This window comes from Sorghum bicolor, chromosome 5 (assembly GCF_000003195.3).
Source record: "Sorghum bicolor cultivar BTx623 chromosome 5, Sorghum_bicolor_NCBIv3, whole genome shotgun sequence".
In the NCBI taxonomy this organism is placed as follows: domain Eukaryota; kingdom Viridiplantae; phylum Streptophyta; class Magnoliopsida; order Poales; family Poaceae; genus Sorghum; species Sorghum bicolor.
Window position 1 is genome coordinate 58,546,200 of NC_012874.2, and position 17,553 is coordinate 58,563,752.

General features: G+C 43.8%; 1 protein-coding gene across 1 annotated transcript; it reads left to right on the top strand.

Moving 5' to 3' along the window:
* LOC8056974 (bisdemethoxycurcumin synthase) lies at positions 1,350-3,094 on the top strand. The gene is made up of 2 exons (XM_002449570.2): positions 1,350-1,582; positions 1,679-3,094. The coding sequence occupies exons 1-2, from the start codon at positions 1,378-1,380 to the stop codon at positions 2,731-2,733; spliced, it is 1,260 nt and encodes a 419-aa protein (XP_002449615.1). The 5' UTR covers positions 1,350-1,377; the 3' UTR covers positions 2,734-3,094.

The window sequence follows — 17,553 nt, forward strand, 5'->3', positions numbered from 1 at the left end:
AAAACACCTTTTAGCCGCTGAACCACCAAGTGTTGGTCGACACAATGGAGACTAGCGTGTTGGCAAGCACATGAACCTCGAGCAAAAAAATCATTGTATTCATCTCTTGTGTTTGATTGGATTTCTTCTAGTGATTGGTCTTCATCATATTAATTGGTTCACTTTCCTCTACATGGTGGTATAAAGATCACATCGTCTCCATTTATTTTTGCGCAAAGTAGTGTTTTTAGTTTTACTTTGCTAGCTTTCCCTTGTGTAGCTTAATTCACTAGTGTAGCTTGTAGTGGCATAGCTTTTGTGTGCGTAGTGATCTTAGCAAATAGAATTGTTGGATAGGTGGCTTGCAACCCTTGTAGAGCTAGAGCAAATTTGTATTATGCCGTTTAATTTGTTATACTAATCATTTGATCTAGTGATTTGTAGAATTTTTAAATAGGTTATTCACTCCCCTCTAGCCATATTAGCACCTTTCACTAGTCGTATCACCAAAGTTCATGTCAAGGCAGACCAAACCATCTGAGCTAAAGGAACCTCCGTGGACATGGTTGTACATGTTGTGGCTTATCAAGCCATAACCCAGCTGCTAGAGGAGATATACATGTTGAAAGAAGCCTTGTTCCATCACTTTCCCATCAAGACATGTATGATTTGTGCATGGTGACACCAAGAGATTCGTTGTGCACCCGTATGACTGAATTTGTGAACAGCCAGAGTTTGATGATCTAATGTTTGGAGTCAATGTTGTGGTACATCCGCTTTGCAACACCGATCAGAGCCTAATGTGAGGATGAGGATACCAGAGAATATCTTCTACTTCCATACCATCACTTGTTGCCTACTCACTTTCTGGTATAGTTCGCGAGGCCTCTATATTCAAACCCATTCCACTAAACTTATCAAACCTCTTTCTCGAATGATTAAACTTATCCTAATGCGCACAAGGCCCTGCGGTGAGTAGACAGGCTCAGAAACATTCCAAGATTAATTAATTAGTTAACTCAAAAAATTCAAAAAAAATAATGGATCAGATTTGTTTGAAGTAATTATGTAATTATAATGCCATAACATTTATGTCCATCAGCCACTTTGTCCTCTTCCAAAATTCATTTTCGGTTGGAATAGTGTCCTCGTGCTTTCAACAAGATACCTCAAGAATCACATGAAGCGTACATTAAAAGGTACAATGGAAGTTGCCATATAAGCCGTTGGCTGTTACCACACCAGCATGCATTCTTTTCACATGAATGCACACAATTACGATTAGTCAACGTCGAGCATCTTTCTGTGCGCCTCGTTGTATATATATATGAACGTCGAATCACTGCGTCAATATAGAGCTCTACAAGGTCACCTGCTCAGGTGAGGCAAATTAAAGACATGGCCAGAATTAGCAGCTTCCATTTGGCCACCGTACTGCATGACATCCACCAGAGACAGCGAGCCGATGGCCCCGCGGCGATACTGGGCCTCGGCACGGCAAACCCGACGAACTGCGTGCTACAAGACCACTTCGCTGACTGGTACTTTCACGTCACCAAGAGCGACCGCCTCGCAGAGCTCAAGGCCAAGACCAAGAAGATTTGTACGAACATGGTTCAGTTTAATTAAAGGTAACACATCTCAGTGAAAAGAGCGACAAGGAAACGTAATGACAACAATATTCTCACTTCACACACAGGTGACAGATCAGGAATCAAGAAGCGTTATTTTTACCACACCGAGGAGATCATCGGCGGCCACCCGGAGTTGATCGACCGCACCCTGCCGTCGCTCAAGACGAGGTTAAGCATCATCGCGGACGCTGCGCCCAACCTCGCAGCGGAAGCAGCCTCAAGGGCGATCGTGGACTGGGGCCGTCCGGCGGCCGACATCACCGATCAAATCGTCGTCACCAACTCCGGCGCCAACGAACCTGGCGCTGACCTGCGCCTTGCAGGGTTGCTTGGCCTCCGTCCGACCGTGCGCCGCACCCTCCTGTACCTCCACGGATGCTCTGCTGGTCTTACCGCGCTCCGCATCGCTAAGGACATCGCTGAGAACAACCGCGGCGCCCGCGTGCTCGTGGCCTGCGCTCAGGCCAAGATCCTGATGTTCACTTCACCGGACGTCGACGCCGCGGCCGACCTGGACAAGATCATCGCCATGACGCTGTTCGCTGATGGCGCCGGCGCAGTCATCGTCGGCGCGGAGCCGGCGGCAAGCAGCAGCCCCATCCCCATGGAGCGGCCCATCTTCCACATGGTATCCGCCTCGCAGACGACGTTGCCGGGAACAGAACAAGCAGTGGTAATGAATCTCAGAGAGAACGGCCTTGTGGACAGTCACTTGTCCGTCGAGGTGCCGAGGCTTGTCTGCGGCAGCTTGGAGCGGTGCCTAGCTGACTCGCTGGCGCCGCTAGGCCTCGTGAACGCAAGCGACGGCGACGGTGGCCGGAACGGGCTCTTCTGGGCGGTGCACCCAGGCGGCCGTGCCATCTTGGACAGCTACGAGGCAACTCTCGGTCTGGAACCCGGGAAGCTTGCTGCCAGCCGGCACGTGCTAAGTGAGTACGGCAACATGATGGGCGCGACGGTCATCTTTGTTCTTGACGAGATACGCCGCCGCCGCCGCCGCCGCTGCGAAGACGACGCTAAGGAAAAGAACTGCCAGTGGGGGGTCATGTCGGGGCTCGGCCCTGGACTCACAATCGAGACAATTGTGTTGCATGCCACAGACAGGCAGGACGAAAATTAGTGATTTATTGGTAAGAAGAAGACTCTGTGATGAGACTATTATAGCAAGAATAATAATACACCTCAGCTTGTCTTATAGCCAAGCCATATATCAGCAAATGTCTAGATGGAAGAGAGACAGAAAGGAGGAACGAGAAGATGCTTGGCGCAATCCAGTGCCCCGAGATTGCACATTTTCGTGTGCTATATGGGGCTGTCACTACTTTGCTGTGAGAGACCGGACACATTGATTCCAGCGCTACTGAGAGAGGAGAATGAGAGTTGATGATGGGATCCATTTGCTATTAAAAAATATGTTCAGGAGATAAACTATTGTACAAGTAGTCTTTTAAGCTTTACTTTATACTATGACTTGGCTTGGCTTTAAGACAAGCATATTAAACTTGCTCTTAGACTATATATATATGCTGGCTAAGGATGGGTTCGGTCGGAAATGGTCGAAAAACTCTTGTTGTTTTCCACATTTATATTTGAATACGGACACGAAAGAGGTAACGATATAGCCGGAAACAAAAACGAAAACGAACTTTTGGTGTTTCGAAAACGAACCAATTCGACTAGAATTATGGCAGACAAAAATTCAATACGAAATACCGGCCCAAGGTCCATAACTTTAAAAATGTGCATGACCAAACTAAGTGCATGATCACATAATAGTTAACAAATAACGACTGCATGACCTAGGGTCTTAAGTATCATCACAATTCACAAACATATAGTCGTCGACACGGTAATACAAGTTTAGAATAAGCAATTAATTAATAGACATATAGGATCATAGGACATGAACATCTACAGTTCATCGGCATCATCCATGATGTCAGGATCACTTTTCATGTCATTTGCTTCCTCATTGTCCACCTCACTGTCCTCATCTCCCTCGTTATTTTCCTACAAATATGCAAAGTTAATTAAAATTAGATGTAGCAGCTAGTATATTTCATAAAAAGCGTGCAACTAGTATATTTCATAGGAAGCAGCCAATAAACATACCTCAATTTTCAGTTTAGCCACAACATTAGTCAAAGCATCAACCTCAAGATCACTCACAATTGATCCAAGCTTTCTAAAATCTGAAAAGATAAGGAAGGATAAAGTTAAATGCATTATTCGGCTGCAAGTGCAAGTCTCAACTACAAGTATCTATGTGAAAATAACAAGTACAATTAGCACCTTTACTTGCTGCAGCAATCCAATCCTTTGAGCAAATTAAAGCATGTACCATCTCAGGATCAAGACGACTGTGATAGGAATCAACAACATGGCCAGCAGCACTAAAAGCAGACTTGGATTTAACTGTTGACACTTGCATGGCCCTTACATTCCGAACAATTTGTGAAAGGATAGGATATTGTTCTCTCTTGTTTTCCACCATGCTAAAATGTCAAACTCACCATAAAGTTTCACTAGTGGTTCTGTCATATACATGTCCAACTCATTTGACTGAACCATTCCAGGTTCACTTGCTTCATACAAGAATTCTTCTAGGCCATGGTCTACATTTCCCATTAGTACATCCGTTATGTTACTAGATCTAGGTGCAGGTGCAGCCCCTTGACTAGTTTTCTTTGATGATATAGCATAAAAGTTGTACAGTTTCTTTACCACACTAACAAACTCATCAAGTTCAGCTTGATAATAGACACCATGGAACTTCTTCTTGTTGTACTCAATGCCCCTTTTCTTTTACCTAGGCTCAAGAAAATAGGCTAAAGCTAGTGCAATGTTGGACTGCTCCCAATATTTCTCAAATTTTACATTCATAGAAATTGCCATTTCTCTAATTGTAATATTTTCATCATAGCACCACTCATCAAGCAAGACCTTTATCTCACAGAAACCTCTATAAAACAAGTTTGCAGTAGGGTATGAAGTGCTAGAGAGAATTTCACAAAGATCATAAAATTTCTTCAAGCAACTATAAAGTGTCAATGCATTGTCCCATTCAGCCGCAGATGGAGAAAACTTGCCATACTTACGGTGATTTGAAGACTTAAGCCTAATAAATGCATCCTTGTAGTACAAGGCATCTCACAACATTAGATAGGTAGAGTTCCACCTTGTTCAAACATCCATTTGAATACCCCTCTTTGTATCCAACCTAGCTTTAATGGCACACTTCATAAGCTCTTCCTACTACAATGGAGACCCTTTCACAACTAGTACAAGTGATTTGATCTTCCTGAAATGACTTTCAACCCATCTCTAGCAACTAAATTCAGAATATGGCAGACACATCTGACTTGAAAAAAATATCCCATCACATACTAGGGAACCATTACCAATGTTCTTCAAATCTGAAATTATATCGTTGACATCCACTTTATTTGAACTAACATTATCCAAAGTCAAAGAAAATAATCTATTCTCAATGTACCACTTAACCATAACTTCAGTGAATGTTTGAGACAACTTTGCACCAGTATGCCTACCTTTTACATTAAGAAACCAATAATTCTCTTTTGTATGTGCCAATTATCATCTATCTAATGAATAGTAACACACATGTATTCTTTGTTTGGGCATGAGGTCCACATATCCATTATTGCACTAAAGTGGCACTTCAAAGTTTTCAAGTGTGCATACAAAGTTTCCTTTTCAACAAGATATGTGTCCATTATTTCTTTCCTAATAGTGACACGGGATTTTATTGGAAAGCTGGGATGGAGAGATTTGATAAAATCAACAAGATACTAATGCTCAACTATATTGAAGGGATATTCATGCATAGTTATTCCCAAGTTTAATTTCTTCAAGCTAGCTTCTTTGTAATATTTGTAAGGCTGAACATGGGCAATTTTAGAACCAGGGATTACCAACTGTTAATGGTGGTTAACGTCAACTTTTATTAGAACTTTAGACCCAAAAGAAAACATGAAAACACACTAGTCTAGGGTTTTAACTAACAATTTCCACGAGTTTTACATATCCTGTATTTTCTAAGGTTTATTTCAGAAAAGCTGAAAAGAGGGATTCAAGTGTAAAATAAACGCGAAAGTTATCCGCTACGGGAAACATCACAGGAAGACTCAGGAACCATCTAGAAGACACCCGAAGCAATGGAGGGCCAGGCCACCACTAGGTGGGGCTGGGTGGCGCCCTAGGGTTAGGGTTGGGGCCCCCCTTCTAGAATGTTCCTCCACTACCTCTCCTGATGCATCTTGACCCTTGGTTACGTCGGTTTGATCCTGCGGCGCACGCGCATCCCACCGGACTATAAATACATGGGTACACCCCCCCTGGGAGGAGCCAATTCATTCATCAAGGCCTCAAGCCATCAAGCATCAACAGCCTTCTAGTTCATCAAGAGCCTTCTAGTTCATAGTTCTAGTTAGCTAGATTAGAAGTAGAAGAGAGATCTAGTTCATTGGGATTTGGAGCCCTGGCGTCGGTCTGGAGCGCAAGAGTTTGGCTCTAGAGCGCAAGAGTTTGGTAATTGATCTAGTTCTTACTTTATTGTATTTGTTATATATTAGGGAGACTTTATTCTTAATAGACTCATATGTTCTTAATTGCAATAGTCATTGTCTACTTTGATTATATGTCTTGGATAGTTGGTTTGATCTTATTGAATTCATGTAATTGCTCGTATAGCGTTTACCTAATTGATCGTTGGGAAGATGGTAGACAATATGTAGACGTGGTGTCTAGATATCTTGTTTATCTGCGAGTGCACCCTGACATGGCGGGACGTGTGGTAGTCCACGCAGGTGAAAGCTGTGTTGGTTCCTCTATAGTCCACCCTCCGTACGTAGGACTAGCAAGGGCACAGTCGCGAAGGAGGTGACCCTTATGACTTAATACCCCCCATTAGTTGATGCCTCTTTGCATGTGATTATGATATAGGGTTAACTTAACAATGATTCCTTGATGTAATTGTACTAATTAAAGTTATTCAGTGATGCAGTTATAGAATTATCTTAGATCGAACTCCCTAGTTTATGGAATGGCTAACTATGGTTATGACTAGTAGATGATCTGATGATTATCCATAATTATGATACTTGATGATTATGCTATCACCCATATTTATCCATATTTATCTTGTGACATCTGCCTATTATGAGTAGATTACATGATATTGGTAATATCACTTATTCATCTTATATAGTTTCTTATCAATATAACAAAACTATAGTTTATTACATAGCTTTCCTAGTGGTATAAATATAAATCGACAACCTAGATGAACTCCCTAGGTAAAATGCTACAACGGTATAATTATCTGTATGCATGCAGAACCTATTTATTTTACAATCATGTTATATTCATATCTTTTATATCTGCCTAGTCACATTAGTACATGTAAATCTATAATGATTTCCAAGCAATACAATTAGGGATGACAACCTACTCCATGTTAGGAATGTTAGTAATTAAGAAGTGACTAGTTGCTAAATGACAAGTTAATTATATACCGAGCATTTCTAGCGTTGTTGCTAGGGGTAGGAGTTATTCCTGCATTTTAGTAATGACGGTAGTAAATGTCAACAAGCATTTTTGACGCCGTTGCCGGGAAAGGCACAATAAACTTACGATATATTGATAACATATATACACATGGATAAAGTCATATTACCAATCGATCTCTAACTCAATCAGGTACACCCTTCGTCATTATCATTTTCTTATCTTATGCAGGGTGATGAATGAATGGTTTTTCTCTTCCAATTAACTTTACTGACAATCGAGAAACTCCTTAGAAAGAAAAGTTTGTAGAAGCAAGGGACAAATTTGAGTCACCATCAGGAACACCCTCCGCTGCTCAAGCTAGCTCTTCAGAGGAGCCAGCTCCAACACTAGAAGAGGAATTTGAAGAATAAGTAGAAGAACAGATAGAAGAGCATTTAGGTGAAAACCTAGCTCCTATGTTTGAAAACATGGCTGAGAAGACATCCGCAAAGGACGAACCAAACACGAGCATAAACTGAGCACTCCCGAGCGGATGAACAGGAAAACCATGGAAAGAAAATCAAACAAAAACCGACTCAAAACTCCATAAATCGATCTCAAATTTTGCACAGAGAATCACAAAAGAGATAGTGAGCTATCCTGAAAGAATCATGGCCCAATTTCTATTTAGGCCATGGAAAATTTCGAATCGAGCCAAGAACACGAGCTTTTCCCCAAAATGAAAATCGGCTTGGATTTTGATGCATGCGTGGAATTAGCTCAAATCACTCGAGGATCTTGTTCATCACTCGACGAAGCATCATCTGAACCAAACAATTTTCAATGAAAAGCTCAAATCGAGCATGAGTCAAGAAAGGGGAAGATGGGTGAATAGTAACTCGAACAAGACCAACACTCGAACACCAAAAATCGCAGCCAGAGACCACGCGGCTGGGGAAGAGGCACCGGGATGCCGAACCTGCCACCACTGCCTAAGATCTCATCGGCAGCACCGTTGCCCGGAGTTCTCCAGTGCCACGTGAGCTAGATAGAGCGCCACCGCCAAGGAAGGAGCACCGCTCGAGGCTGCAACAACGCACCGTGGATGAGGTGCCGCCGGCGCACCATCACATCGAGGAGGAGGGAGCCTGCATCGTGGCCACACGAGGTGCCACGAGCCGCCGCCATAACTGCTCGTGGTCGTGGCTATGCTCAGGCTTTGTTTAGTTCGCAAAATTTTTGGTTTTTGGCTAGTGTAGTATTTTTATTTTTATTTGACAAACATTGTCCAATCATGGAGTAACTAGGCTCAAAAGATTCATCTCACAAATTACAGGTAAACTGTGCAATTAGTTTTTATTTTCATCTATATTTAATGTTCTATGCATGCGACCAAAGATTCGATGTGACGGGAAATTTTGAAAATTTTTTCAAACTAAACAAGGCCTCAGAGAGAGAGAAGAGAGAAAAGACAAATTCAAAATGAACCGGAGAGAGATAATGGGGACTCAATTCAAAATAGAGGATGTGGGCTGGAGGGGACCATGTATTTTTCTTTTTCATTTTTTGTGACACGAGCGGACCACATGGTGCACCTAGTCTGGCCTGCTGGTTCGGTTCAACCTATACTTGGCCATGCAGCCCGAGGCCCGCTGGCCCGGCCCGCGGCACGTGGTTTTGGCCCGGCCCGAGGCACGGCCCGGCCCGGTGTTGTCGTGCCCGTGCCGGCCCGGCCCGAGGCACCAGGCCGTGCCTGGGCCGTCACCCCAGCCCGTGGCACGGCCCGGGCACGGCACGGCAAACAGGCCGGCCCGGTGCGCGGCCCGGTCCCCTCCCCTCCGCTCCTAAGGCCAGGCAGGCCGCGACCGCGAGGGGGCAACGGCCCACGCCCCACCCCCACGCCCCAGCGCCCCACGCCATATATAAGCGCCCCCCGCGCCGCGCGGGCGCCCCCAAAACCCTAACCCTCCTCATTCCATTCCGCCTCCGCCGCGCCGCAGCTCTCGTCCTCCTCTCGCTCGTGCGGCACGGCAAACAGGCCGGCCCGGTGCGCGGCCCGGTCCCCTCCCCTCCGCTCCTAAGGCCAGGCAGGCCGCGACCGCGAGGGGGCAACGGCCCACGCCCCACCCCCACGCCCCAGCGCCCCACGCCATATATAAGCGCCCCCCGCGCCGCGCGGGCGCCCCCAAAACCCTAACCCTCCTCATTCCATTCCGCCTCCGCCGCGCCGCAGCTCTCGTCCTCCTCTCGCTCGTGACTGCCGACTGGGCGACTGAAGCTCTCTCAGTCTCTCTCTCCGCTCTCCGATCTAGATCTGCCTGGACCGCCACCGTCTGCCACTCCACCTCGACGTCGAGTCGCCGTCGGCCGTCGCCGACGCCTGAGTTCGCTAATCCCCTATCCCTTTCCTTCCTCCTTTTCCCTCCTCCCCTCTCCTTCTCCAGTGAACCATGTGAGTCCGTCCGTGTTCATGTAACTTGCTCCACCGTCGCTCGCCGTCCTTTCTAATTACTTCTCTGTTTTTCTCACCTCTTCTTCTCCGGCACCGGGCTCCGGAGGAGGTATGTACTCCGTAACCCTAACCCTAACCCTAGATTCGCATCTTTCTTCACCGGCGTTTTTCTCACCTCTTCTTCTTTCTTGCCTTTGTAGGTTGGTGCCTGACGCTGCGTCTTCCTCCTCTGGGGTAGACATGGCCAGGCCGCCCGCCATGCGTCCGTTGAGGGGCGGTGCCGGGGCTGGTGCTCGTGGCCGGGGCCGTGGTGGCCTGGCTAGTCCGGCCGCATCAGCACCATCCAGTGCTGGTGCTGGGCTCGCAACGCGGGTGGCGCAACCCCCCAGCGATGGCGAGGACCTAGCGCCGCACTCGGACGACTTGCTGGAGGCTGAGGACGACGACGACATCCGTGAAGACGCTGCTGCGTTGTTTGGGATCGACCTTGGTGACGGTGACGGCAGCCAGCCGGATCCCATCAACCTCGATGCCGACGACGGTGGAGTGGAGGCCTCCACTGAGACTCATGGCACCTCAACCACTGGGACTGGTAAGAACAAATCTGCTATTTGGGAGTATTTTCATGAGATCAAGGAGAATAAGGTTCGTGTAGCTGCTATCTGTAAGCATTGCCGCACGCGTTACACTGCTAGATCTGCTGCTGGGACTGGCCATTTGAGACGACACATGAAATCATGTATGGCTAAACGTAATCATGCTACTATGACACAGTCTAAGCTTGCATTGAACCCTGATGGCTTGAAAAATTGGGTTTATGATCCTATGGTTGCTCGGTTAGAACTATGTCGTTTGATTGCTAGGCTTGATCTTCCTTTAGGCATAGGTGAGACTCAGGCATGGGAAGAATACATTAAGCGTGCTCATAATCCTCTGTTTGAAAAGGTATCTAGGCAGACCACCACTAGAGATATGACTAAATTGTTTGGTGAACAACGTGATATGCTTATGAAAACTGTCATACCAGTGAGAGTGAAGTGAGGCAATCTGGCAATGTAGTGATGTTGATCAGTTTATGTTGATCAGATCAGTAGATGAGAACTTTTGCTGTTGTGAACTCACTAAGTCATTGAATTTGGCAATTTGCAACTGATGTGATGTAATAGGATAGAATTATGACATTGACAATTTCGAGCTGGCTGCACTCTTTTTTCCTTTCTAGGGTTTCTCACAAGGGTGAGTTTTACCTAGAAAGGTTTTTAATGAGGCAGCATTGCACATAAACAGCTCATTTTGATAGTAGTTATTCCTATATCTTGTCTCTTATGTGTTGTCTGTGCCTCTGGTGTGTGACTGTGTGTTGTCTTAGACTCTTAGTGACTTAGTCTTATTATCTGTCCACTGGTAACGTAACGGGCCAAGGGCCGGCACGGCCCGGTGAAAACGGCCGTGCTCACCGGGCGGCACGGCACGGAAAAACGGCCCGTGGGCCGTGCCTTGGGCCGTAGGCCAGGCACGAGGCACGTCCATGGCACGGCCCGGCGGCACGATGGCCCGCCGCAGCACGATGGAGGCACGGCACGGCCCGCCGTGCTGCCGGGCCGGGCCGGCACGGCCCGATGGCCATCTATAGTTGAACCAGATAGGTAGAGCTTGGGCTGGGGCTTCTATTAATTATTAGAAGCCCTATGCTCTTAATAACATACTTATATATATACTAGGTTAATGCCCGTACGTTGTTACGGGTTTTAAAATCCATATACTTTATGTTTCTTCATTGTTATTTTCTTTTTTCTGTCTATATTCTTCCTTTTTCATTTCTTTTCAGTTTTTGTTTTTTGATTTTATTTTATTTTCTGTCCTTTCCTTATTCTTTTCTTGTTTTAATTTTACCTTTTATTTCCTTTTTCTTTTTGTTTTATTTTTATTGATCTTCCTTGCTTCTATTTGTTTCTCTTTTTTCTTTTCATATTTTCTATGTTTCTTCATTCTTATTTTATATTTTATTTTCTTTTAATTTTATTTTTATCCTTATTTAAATTATTCATTAATTTTATTTGCTCTATGCACTTTTTATCATTTGTTAATTATGTTTGTTTTTATATTATTTTCTTAGTAATTTTATTTTTTATTTTTATTTTCTATATATATGTGATATTTATGTAGTATATATATTTAGTGTTCTATATTGTGTTATGTCATGTTTACGTAATATATATATATGTGATTGTTGACTGTCCTTAAGTACTAAAATTAATAATCAAATAAACATGGAAAAGGATCAATATGAAACAAACATCTAGAATTAGGGTTTTATGTGACAGAATTCCACGAGCTTTGGTGTTTATCTATTTCTGCAGGGGGTTATCAGAGAAAATGGAGAGAAGGCCCACATGTCATGTTTACAACGAGATAATTACGTGCCGCGCAATTTTCCTCAATCTAGAAAAGTCCAGAAGCCACGGGAACGAACGAGAGCACGATCGGGCTCGGGGGCAGGGCGGCCGCCCACCCCCCTTGGGCGCCCGCCAAGGGTTGGAGTCCAATCGGGACTCTGCTTCGGGACTACGCTCCACCGACCTAAAGGATCAATCTAAACCATACAATCTATGTCGGTTTGATCTGACGACCCACATTCACTTGAAAATACTATAAAACCAAGGCCTTCCCCCCCTGGAGGGAGAGGAGAAGAGAAGAAATCATTATGCAGAGGTAGCCATCAAAGTTAGGGTTTAGTGCTTCTCTCCCATAGAGAATTAGAATTAGCTACTCCCTAATCCTTCAAGTTTAGAGGTTTGATTAGATAGCAATTAGAGAAGTAGAGCACTACGCTCTGGATTCGGATCTTCGGTAATAAAGATTGGTATTATTCATATCTTTCTCTAATTCTTTGTTCTAATTGCATTATGTCTCTAATTATTATGTTCTTAGTTTGCTCTAGTTCTATATTTGATATAGTTCTAATTGATAATGAGTTTATGTATAAGTTTGCAAAGCGCTTAGCTCTTGACGCGAGGGAGTTAGGTGATAGATCACATGTGAGCGTGGTGCGTAGATGTTATTTATCTGCAAATGTATCCTATTGGTCGGGTCGTGTGGTAGTTCGCGATAGTGACAGCTTTGTTGATTCTTATATAGTCCACCCTCCGTTGATAGGACAGGCAGAACCGGTATTGTGGAGTAAGTCATGCGATGCTCTAATTTACTTTATCAATGTTCCTTATACATGAATGAAGAGTCTTTTATGCTATATATGATCTTGTAGATAACTAGAGTAGATTATGACTTAGTAGTTAGTAGATAACTTAGAATCCATTCTCTAGCTAATCCAACATCACCTACATATATGAGGAGTAGTCTATTTTCTAATCGCTGTGTTATTTATCCCTTAAACTTATAATTAATTATCATTATCTTTATGGTTTACCCCCTGCTAAAGTAAGTGACTGTGTGACGAGTTTCTCATTAGTAATCATGTTCTTGCAAGTTTATCTCTAGTCTATGCCTTGATAGATTTTGCCCCTCTTACTTTAATTTCATCCCTTGAGCAAAATTATAAATAACGATACCTGGAATACTTATCCTGGTGAAAAACTACAATGAGGTGTTTTATCTGTGCGCTTGCGGATAGAATAGATTATTTTCTAGAGAGCCTTACATTTATAAATACCTTTGTACACTCTGGCACCATGCTAGGGATGACAACCTAGTATCTAAGTGGTGTTAGCTAGTGTCAACAAGCATTTCTGGCGCCGTTGCCGGGGAGTCTCATGAGTAAGTCATAAAAGGGAACATAAGGGTAATACTTAGGAACGGTAAGGAAAGCCAGAAAATCAGTCAAGGTTATTCATATAAAATATTAGACTAGACTATAGAGAAATAATTGCATAAAAACAGCTACTAAGTGAGAAATCATAACAATGCACCTCTGCTTTGGCAGGTTCACCCTGTTGTTTTTCTATGTTTATATTTTTATACAGGGTATATCAGGATTGACTTTGGGTGCATTCAACTCTTCATCATCAGAACCAAAGCAATCAAAAGAAGAAGAAGCTAGCTACCAATTGCTGAAGCTATGGCACAGAAGACCCTACAAGAATTCTCTGCTCCAAGCCTTGAGAACATTCCAACTGGTCCATGACTTGCAGTAGAAGAAGGAGTACCCGAGTTTGAGCTCAAGCCAAGCCTCATCAATTTGGTGCAAGCTACACAATTCAGTGGAAAGGCACATGAAGATGCTAGTGCACACTTGCAGAATTTCTTAGAGATTGGAAGCACAATCCACATCAACGGAGTTGACAAAGACGTCATACTGCTTCGCCTTTTTCCATTCTCACTAGAAGGAAAAGCGAGGAAGTGGTTCTACACTCATCAAGATAACATCAACAACTGGACGAACTTGTCAGATGCCTTTCTATCAAAGTTTTTCCCTATAGGCAAAACAACTGCCTTAAGAGGAAATATTGTCAGTTTCCAACAGCAGAAGACAGAAGCCATTTCAGAAGCATGGGAGCGTTTTCAAGGATACATATCAGATTGTCCTCACCATGGAATGGCCACATGGTTACTTATGCAGACCTTCTACCATGGACTAAACCAGAAGGCTCGTGAGTGCCTAGATGCATCTGCTAAAGGATCATTCTTGGATCTTACAACTGGAAAAGCAGAGATACTTTTGGATAAGATAGCAGAAAACCAAAGCTGGTTCCAAGATAAAGCTCAACAATGTCATCAAACTGAAGAAATACCAGAAGAATTAAATGCATTATCAACTAAGATGGAAAATTTGCTCCATTAAATTGACCAGAGGGCCAAGTTCAAAGAAGATCAAAGGGCCATTGAGACAGCATACAAATATCAACCAACTTCGAGTCAACCCAATAGCAAAGGTATGAATTCAGGTAATACATTCAAGCAACTTTCATTAAAAGAGATAATTGCTCAACAAACCAAAATTAATGATGAAGTTAAACAAAGGCTAGATACAAATGAATCATCTCTAAAAGATATACACAATAAAATAGATTTTCTACTAACTGCCTTTGATGAGCAAAACACTCTTAATAAAAGGGTAGAGCTTAAATTAATAAAAATAGCTGCTGCACTGCCTCTTGCTACTAACCTTGAGCAGGTAAAGAATATAACTACTAGAGGTGGCAAAGCTACCAGAGATTTCCCATACCCAAAAGAGAAACAAAGAACATCAGCACCAGTGCAACCAGCAGTGATAGAAGAAGAAAGCCCAGTTGGAGCAGAATATCTGCTACAACCACCAAGAACTAGAGAAATGAGGAAAGATTTTTACGACACCAACTATTTGCCATTTCCCAGAAGAAACAGAGGACTGCAGTCGGATGAGCAGTTTGGTAAGTTTGTAGAGGTCATTCAGAAATTATATGTCAACATACCTCTGCTCGATGCCATACAGGTACCTACATATGCAAAGTACATTAGAGATATTCTTAACAAGAAGAGACCACTGCCCACCACTGAGGTTATCAAGCTGACAGAAGAATGTAGTGCGGCCATCCTCAACAAACCACCAAAGAAGAAGGAAGATCCCGGATGCCCCACTATTGACTGCTCGATCGGAAACCAACACTTCAACAATGCACTTTGTGATCTCGGAGGAAGTGTCAGTGTGATGCCAGCATCAGTCTACAAAAAGCTTGAGCATGCGACCCTAGAACCAACATCAATGTGCCTACAACTAGCGGATCAATCGGTTCGACACCCGTTGGGCATCGCCGAGAACATTCCAGTCAAGATCAGAGATTTCCTGGTGCCAGTAGATTTCGTGGTTTTGGACATGAGTCCTGACTCAAAAGTGTCCTTGGAAGGCCATTTCTGAGCACTGCCAATGCCCACATTGACGTCAGAAAAGGAGAAATCAAATTCAACATAAACGGACAAGAAGAACACTTCACATTCAAACCCAGACCAGAGAGAGACTCTACAGTGAAGGAAGTTCATGAAGAACCACTGGAGACACCATATCCGGAGGAAGGTAACTCAGAAGATTAAAAGATTTGGAGGTCCAGCTTGGGGACCTAAAAATCCCAAACCCTCACCGGGAGGTAAATCGGTATTTATCCGCATTATTAATTTTCTCATATTTAAATTCCTGCATAATTAATTCTTGCATTAGTCATATATATTCATAGCATAATTATAATAATAAAAAAGCTCCATATAAATAATATTCATGGTGTGTAACAACCCATATTTATTAATTATTGTGGAGGCACAAAACTATTTTCCATAATCATTTTAAATAAGTTTTAATTCTTATAGATTCTCCTGCATTATATTTAATTATATTAATCATCTAGAAGCATGACCCACACTCCTCGGGTCCCACATGTCATACACTTCACCTCACATACATCTCATCACATAATTTGATCCACCAACATATCTCCACTAACCAGCACTTTTCCACCGGCCAACCACCACCCATGATCCATTATTCTACGTAAGATCAAAGCAAGGAAGCAAGTGGAGGAGGCACACCCAGGATGGGCATCACAAGTGGGCGCCCGCCCACCTACCAAGGGCGCCCGCCCTGCCCCTCTTCCTCCTATAAATAGCCACATTCTACCTCCATCTTCTTCACACAAACACTCCACAAAACCACACAAGTTTCAGTTTCCCGAGAAGGAGCTCTTGTAGTGAAGAGAAGAAAGTAGAGAGAAAGAGAAGAGTGGGAAAGAAGTTGGTAGTTTGAGTAAGAGAGTGAGTTTCATCTAGTAAGTAGTGATCCTGCTGTCCAAGCGGAAGTAAAAGTTGTTTATGGGAGGCTCTACCAAAATAGAAACTTGTCTTGAACGATTAACCCCTGGACTACTGATATTCCGGACAGCTAACCACTAACATTTTCTCTCACATTTTCCACTAGTTGTATTTTTGCCAACTTTTGTTTGCAGGATGTTTAAGAAGGTGAAGAATGCAGGGAAGGCTCTCAAGAACATTGGTACAAGGAGTTCATCCCGACACTCCTCACACCCGTCAGAGATGAGCGTCGACCCAACACCCACACAAGCTCCGTCATCTTCATCAGGTCAGCAAGTTAAGGTCCTTCTCAAGATAGGAGACCTAGGACTGAAGACCCGAAGGGAGAAGGAAGTCTATCAGCAATTGAAGATCAAAGATTTCATTCACACCCCTACTCTCGATCCAATCTTACTACAAGAAACAGGTATGGACATTGAATTTGACTTAATTTTTCAGATGATAGGTTGGACAAATTTTTGGAATATAACTGAGCTGGGTTATCGTCTTCTCACCCTCGAATTTCTTTGCACTTTACAATAGTATGAGGGGGGAATTGTTTTTCGGATGTTCAAACAGAAAATTATGTTGTCTTGGAGAGAGCTGAGCGACCATCTTGGTTTCTCTTCAAGATGCATCATGAACATTGTCGACGAAAGCTAGTCGGCAGTCTACCTTGGGGTATACCCACGGTAGTAGTTTATCGGTAGACAGTGCGCAAACTACGAACTCGATGGTGACGCAAGACACGGACAAGCTTTTTATCCAGGTTCGGCCGCCGAGTTGGCGTAATACCTACGTCCTGCGTCTGGTTGTATTGGATTGTGTTGAGAGATAATCTGTCCTAGGGGGGTCCCTTGCCACTCCTTATATAGTCTGGAGGGCAGGGTTACAGATCTGGAAACTAATCCTAGTCGGTTACAATTGCCATGGATAATTCGATATCAATTCCTATTCTAACCGACTAGAATCCTGCTTGATCTCCATATCTTGTTTCCTTGCGCAAAACTCCAAGCTGTCGGATCAAGCCTTGAACTCGTCTCGTAATGGGCCAAGCCTCCTGGCCCAAGTCTAGCCGTAAGGGTATAGGGGTTTATACCCCCACAGCTAGTCCCCGAGCACCATGTATTGTGATGTAACACGCCGTCTTGAGCTTCTTCGATCAGTGAGGCTTGACGTCTTCAGGAAAGTTGCCCGAACAGTTGC

What these genes read in the sequence shown, in the direction of transcription:
- LOC8056974 (XM_002449570.2), top strand. Translation starts at nt 1,378, where the DNA reads ATGGCCAGAATTAGCAGCTTCCATTTGGCCACCGTACTGCATGACATC. An exon ending in GGCCAAGACCAAGAAGATTT is followed by an intron (nt 1,583 to 1,678) that starts GTACGAACATGG and finishes CTTCACACACAG; the next exon opens with GTGACAGATCAGGAATCAAG.